The 6822-nt window shown below is 30.2% G+C and overlaps 1 protein-coding gene across 17 annotated transcripts in view; it reads left to right on the forward strand.

Moving 5' to 3' along the window:
* LOC143234300 (sorbin and SH3 domain-containing protein 1-like) overlaps positions 1-6822 on the forward strand; it is a 76402-nt gene that overhangs the window by 55523 nt on the left and 14057 nt on the right. For all 17 annotated transcript variants that reach the window (XM_076471565.1, XM_076471566.1, XM_076471567.1 and 14 more), the window contains 4 exons: positions 583-713; positions 2937-3016; positions 3442-3521; positions 4272-4406. In XM_076471565.1, coding sequence (XP_076327680.1) covers positions 583-713; positions 2937-3016; positions 3442-3521; positions 4272-4406 — 426 coding nt within the window. The remainder of the gene's footprint in view (positions 1-582; positions 714-2936; positions 3017-3441; positions 3522-4271; positions 4407-6822) is intronic.

Below are 6822 nucleotides of genomic sequence, written 5' to 3' on the forward strand. Positions count from 1 at the left end.
ATTAATAAAAATGAGACATTTATTTAGGCTTCAAGTTTTTATAATAATAAAAATAGTAAATAACTAGCAATTTAATTGCCATAATTACATTCAAAATTGGGAACGTTATATTCTTTTTAATAAACCCTGTAGATTGTTCATGAAGATTATTTTACACATATCATTGAATACAATACATTCAATACAGTACTTACTCAAAAAACAAAGACATTTTTACAGTGCAGTTTTTGCAATAATAATGCAAGAAACTATAACATGCTACTAAGATACTGATATTTTGCTCACATAAGTGTTATAAATAGCGATGTTTTCAAATCTTAAACAGTTAAACAAAAAAATAAACCAAGCCTTAAAGTATCTATTCATATTTCAAACTTCAGGGTCCTGTTTTTTTTACTTTAATCAAGAATGATGGAATATATTTTGCAGATCAAAAGTATAATGGTACAGTATGTTATAAGACATCATTAAAACTGTCTTATATTTGTATGAATGAGAAACATAAAGTAACATATGAGTTATAATGTTGCTTAGTTCAATTACAGAGGTTAGATTTTTTTAGTTAAATACATATTTCTGCAGACTTCGCACAGATGGCTATGACAGTGATTCTACACTGGTAAGAAAAACGAGAGGATATCCTATTGAGAGTCCAAGACAACAGAGAAACTGGTGTTACGATTCCAAGCAAGAAGCTTTGACCAGAGACAAAGGTAGTTAATATAATATGATTCACTTATTTTTTTAAAACATCATTAATTTATTCCTACAATTACTTGTAGAAGTATATTAGATTACTAGTATAACTACTGATAAATTGTTGATTCTATTTTTGGATTGAAATGTACGACTGCAAACATTTGTTAATCTGTTTCTGATTAGCTTCTTTGACTCAAACACTTTAGATCAAATTTATTAGTTATAAGCTGTTGACACTGAGAACTACTGCTGTTGCATTATGTATCTGATATATCACTTATCTTTATATTGTGCTTCTTATAGGAAAAATATTTTCTACGTAGTATGAAACGTTTCATTTTAAGTTCTTTTTCCATAGACTTATTTTTTCCAACTTAATTATTTTTACTTTGTGTGTAGATTTCAATATAATAATACGAGACACCTTGGAATTAAATATATATATATATATATATATACAGATGATTTGGAAAATAACTAAAGTTAGAAGAAACACAAGTAAAAATTAATTAAGATAATTGACTAAGGTTATAATACTTAATTTTGCCAAAAAACTAATTTATTTCAGTCATTATAGTAGCCTCATAAATTTCTAAAATAATTAACTGACACAAATATAAATTGAAGGAGATAGGAAGTTAAAAACATAAAGACTCAACACTCTACATTTTAATATGTGAATATGTTTCTTTGAGGTGTGGTCTTGCAGTTTAATTTTTTGAATATCAGCTTTCTTAAATTATAATTTTCTTTCATGAAGTTTGTGAATTCAAAAGCACTATATGAAAATATTTAGCAGCATGTATGCAATTGTTAAATAACAAGATCTTTTCCAAAATATATTGTATTTTCATTGTACTGCACCACATTCAGTTGGCATTACATGTAACTTTTCACAATTATTCTGTTTCACAACTTAACTTTGAATTAGATCTACTGTTTTATATCTACATAAATTATTCATTATTTTGAAGCAAATTTATTTATTTTGTAGTATTTCTGTCTCTTACTTGCAATACTATATTTTTCTGTTATTTGTTGCTCCCCTACTGATTCAATAGTAAGTTTGAGGAATTACAATGCTAAAAGTCAGGTTTTGATACTCATAGTGGGCACAGCATAGGTAGCTCATTGTGTAATTTTTGTGTTCAATAACACGGTACAATCATTTATCGTAACTTTTCTTTTTTAATAACATACTTGTCTTAAATGCAGTTTCTACTCTGTATGTGCATGTGTGTATATACTATAAAGTTTTTAAAAGTAAAATTTTATGTTTGCTGATCAATGACTGCCTTGACTTCACAAGAAGCGATTGTTTTAAATGTATAGAATTTAAAATATTAATAATTATGGATGAAGTGAGGAAAACCTCTAGTATAAAAAGCAAATGATATTTATTTTGCGAGTTAATATTTCCTCATTATTTAGTTTCTTTTGTAACAAGAGAGCTAAAAGCAATTATTTTAAAGGTGATAATGACAATTTTGGTCATAACTTCATAATAGTTTTGCTTTATATTTGTAATTCATTAATGTTGAAGCTATGTGTGTTGTGTTTGCAATTCATTAATGTCGAGTTCATACAAATTTCTAGAGGCTTCAGTGATAAACACAGAAATAGTGGTAACCAAATAAGCAGGAGCATAGTAAAAATACAATGAAGTGGAAGTTCAGTCAGAGAAAAGTTGTAAAATGTGAAGTTAGTTGTCTGTGAGTGGATATCCTTAATGGTCGATATGTTAGAGGGAGTTTAACAGTTTGATAGAGAATAATATGCCTCGTCAAAAGGTGTTCTAAACTAATTTAACCTACGTGCATAAACTTTGATGAAAAGAAGACAATTATTTGAAGTTCAGAATACATCTGTAACATAAGTGAATTATTCACTGATACTATTGTGTTAAAAGCAGAGAAAAATAACTTGGCTTGTCAACTAAATTCTACAGTAAATGAATCAGTCTAAGTGGCCTTTTGAAAACAAGAGAACCATGTAGTGTTTAAGATACAGTTGTGATCTCTATAGTGTAAAGAAGTTTTGTATGTAATTATTTCCTTTACTTTAGGTTGTGATATGCCTTTCAGACTCACCAGCTACAGATTACTTACACGTGTTAACACTGTTTTACATATGCTTTTGATGAAATATTCAGTGTTTTACAGGTAAATTACCCATGGGACTAGTAACACATGAAGTTTACCCATTTCTCATACATAATTCCTTAATTTGTTGAACAGTTTCTCCACGAACCTACCAAGAGCGCTCTGTGATGAGACGACCACAAAAGCCAGTTAGGACCACGTTTAAAGACGACAAGGTAATTTACATTTAGATTTAAGTTAAAGAAAATTTAATACATTTGCTTTCTCTTGTGTGTGCAGACAAAAAAAAATGCTTTATCAAACACATGTGGAGCAGCAAAATGATTGGAGGAGCACACTACTATGTTTTGCACATTGGCAAACTACAACCAAAGAACTGTAGTTTTCTGACAGTTAAAAGCACAATTCCTTCTTACACAAAAGGAAAGGGATGCAGTTTCTACAATATCGAATTAATTTTCATTTCATTGTTAGAACATTTCTAGAAAACTTGTGTGAAATCTGGTTCACAATTTGAAACTATGTACCGCAGGTGTTATTTGTTACATATTACAGCCCAAACATTTCTATAAACCTCAAACTTCATTTGGTATCTTTATAACTGAACTTGTGTGCTGATATGTGGGAGTTTTCTTTATAGCTAAAAAAGCAACAGGAAGAGGAAAAATGCAGAAAAAACTTAGAGGAATTACAGATAAGAAGACATACAGATAATTTCACGTAAGTTATAAAATACTTTTATATCAACTGATTTCAGAGTTTTGCTACTATGTCAGTCAGTAAATCATTCAACTTAGGATGGAAATGTCCTTAAGCTTTTTGTCATTCTTGTGAATGAATCATGATTCTTTCTTCAAAAGTGTAATTACAAGAATAAACACAGCACGATTCTTTCCACAAAAGTGTTGTTTATTTACTGGTTTTTAACCTAATTAAACATAGTTTGAATTTGTCACAAAAATTGACACTATTGTGTTGTAAATTTCTCGAATTTTACCTCTTCTACTCTGCTTTGTAAAATTTAAAACAACCATATCCATACTGATCTAAAACTACACTTTTTACAATATAACATTTCAGGTCCTGTTTTCAAATTTCCCCATGTTTGTAAATACTGTTGATACTTTTTCTATCAGGTTCAAAACACTATTAAAACTCTCAGAACATAATTATGACAATACTGGTGAGCACTCATAAGTAACTACTTCAAATGAAAACACAAAATACATTGTTTTCTTAAATTAGACATTTCAGATCAAGTTATTGTCTTGTAGCTGTGCAGTTACACATAATGTGTTTTAAATTAGTTTCTTTACATTCTGAACAAAAATGTAGTCACCAAAAAGGGCCACAATTTCACGATGTAACAAACGTTTTGCTAGATTTCTTTGTCCTTGACATGTTGATTCAGGTATTATACATATTAAATATTGCAATTTATAGACCATTCTAATTTGTTTTCTATTTCAGGCCATCGCAGAAATCCCCCATACCCTTAGGTCGATATGACAATCCTCACGAGTCCCAAGCCACACCCCTTCCAAAAACTCTTGAGGCTCATAATATGGCAAAAGTACTGTACACTTTCACAGCTCAGACTCCACGGTAAGGTTCTTCTATACTTTCTCTTCATATCTGTACCTCTCAGCTCCTGACGACTATACTGTATGGGACGCATAGGTTTTCTGCAATCCACATTTCTCACATAAGAAACAGGAGTCTAATATTCCTAAAGACTGTGCACAGATCCTAGCTGAATACTTAGCTATTGATTAGATGTAGGTAGTGACAGAAATATTCTTATTGCAAGAAATCTTTGTTTATTGAGGACATTTTGTTTCACACAATGTGGGCTGAGTTTATAACATTTAGAGCATTAGGGTATCAGTGGTTTTTGTGACAGCTGTATTGAACAACAATATTTTGATAGCTTAGCCTCATTTATGATAAGCAAGTTGAAATCCCTTCTGTTGTCAATATAACTGAAGACTTAGGAATTTTAAACTATAGCCTAATATAGAAATCATCTAAAAAATTGTGATATTACAAATCAAATACTTGTACAACCAAACAAAGTTTATGACTAAAGCCTTTGCAGTTTTTCATGCTCTAAATGGAATTCAACATGAAAACAAGCAGATCAATGTAATCAAACCATCACCATAGAACGTGGTCACAAAATGACTTGTAAATTAGGCTTGAATTGGCCATAAAGTTCATAGCTAAACAATTCAAATGTGTTATTTTGTCATATCATTTGGTCAAAAAATGTTTAAATAAAAGGTATGTATAGTTTTCTCCTTTTCTTGGATTGATGTTGGTTGATGATCACCCACTTAATGACATCTGTCAGAATCCCTATCAATCATTAGTTGAAATATATTTTTATAGGAAAAATAGTGCTAAATTATTATTTTCTTAGTGCAAAGATACACAATGCATTTATCTCTCCTGGATTTTAGTGCTATGTCCATAAATTTACAGTTGATCCACCAGGGAACATGTTAACTTTGTGATAAAATATTTGTAGGAAGAAACCACACTCTTAACCACACACATGTAAGTCGTTTATGTTACTGACAGTGAGTGTTTGTAGTTTTAAATACAATGTCAAAACTACTGAGTGCTAACTTTGTAGTAGAAATTCTAAAAACGAAAATTGCAAAATAAATCTTGAAATTAGATACAATATTCTGGAAAAATCTGAGAATTATTCACAAATTATTTTCTGCCAAAAGTTTTGGAACCCGGAAAACTGAAAGTTGAAACACATACCATAAAAATATTGTCAGAAGGAAATGCACTATGATAAGCATACAGCTGCAGTGCAAACTAGAATATTCCAGTATACCAGAAGCTCTGCACAATTCTATTATTTACTGCTTCCATTTTGACTTTGTGTTCTCATTTACAATAATTAAAATAGTTGTTATAATTATACAAGATGTTTATCACCTTTTATTTGACTGCAATCATTTATAACAAATCCCATCATTCAATAATGATCTTTAAATAGAGTATAACTAATGTAAACCATGTAAAAAATACTCCTGTTGTACATATGCTTTCTACAATTTGATTTTTTTTTTAACATAAAAGAGTAGATAAAAATAAAAACTGTTCTGAAATATACTCCACCAACTTGTAAGAATCTAAAACAAGAATTTCCTGTGGATTGGATGGTTCTGTCACTATGAAACATGTTTGGATCACATGTTTTCAACCCATTAATCTTATCAAACAATTACAATGTTCTTCACAGGCACAACATTACGTATGTCGTCTGTGTTGTTATGTTTAACCATTATGTCATTATTAATACTTAAATTAGGTAACTGTTTAGAATAAAATAATTGTTCTGTACTGTATTTCCAGTAACTTTATTTTACATTATAATTCAATTATAAGATGATCTATGTAAATCTAAGTTGTAGTTATGTGACACACACAAATAGAATACAAAGCATGCTGGCAGCATGGTCAGAAATATTTCTGTGCACACAGATAGATGATACAGCTGGTTGCCATAGATTGGACTTCCAGCCAGATCAGTAAGTAACAGTTTACTGCTGTATTGTGGTTCATGTACATCTTCACAATTATTGAGTAGAAGCGTAAAACTTTTAAGTAGTAATGTAATATTTGGCCAGAAGATGTTGATCAATCAAGGTAAGCAATGCAGTTACAGTAGCTCCCCACATGCCAGGTGAATAATGAGTTAAAATTCTATCATTCTCTTATGTGCACTTCTTCACACATTTATCTGTAACATAAACCTTTGTCCAGTGCAATATTTGTGCATCAGAGAATGTGCAAGAGTCTTGTTTTAGAATAACCTCGTGGTTGCTGGTACTAACTTCCAAGTTAGACACTATAAATGAATATTTCTAATCCATGTCAGTTTTTCTCAGGTCTGACAAACAATTTAGTTATATAATACTTCCAAAATCTAAGAGAGAGAGAGAGAATCTTCTTTACTCAGAGTTCTTTCATAGCTTGTTTGTCATTAGCATATATTGTA

Source organism: Tachypleus tridentatus, chromosome 12 (assembly GCF_004210375.1).
Source record: "Tachypleus tridentatus isolate NWPU-2018 chromosome 12, ASM421037v1, whole genome shotgun sequence".
Taxonomy (NCBI): domain Eukaryota; kingdom Metazoa; phylum Arthropoda; class Merostomata; order Xiphosura; family Limulidae; genus Tachypleus; species Tachypleus tridentatus.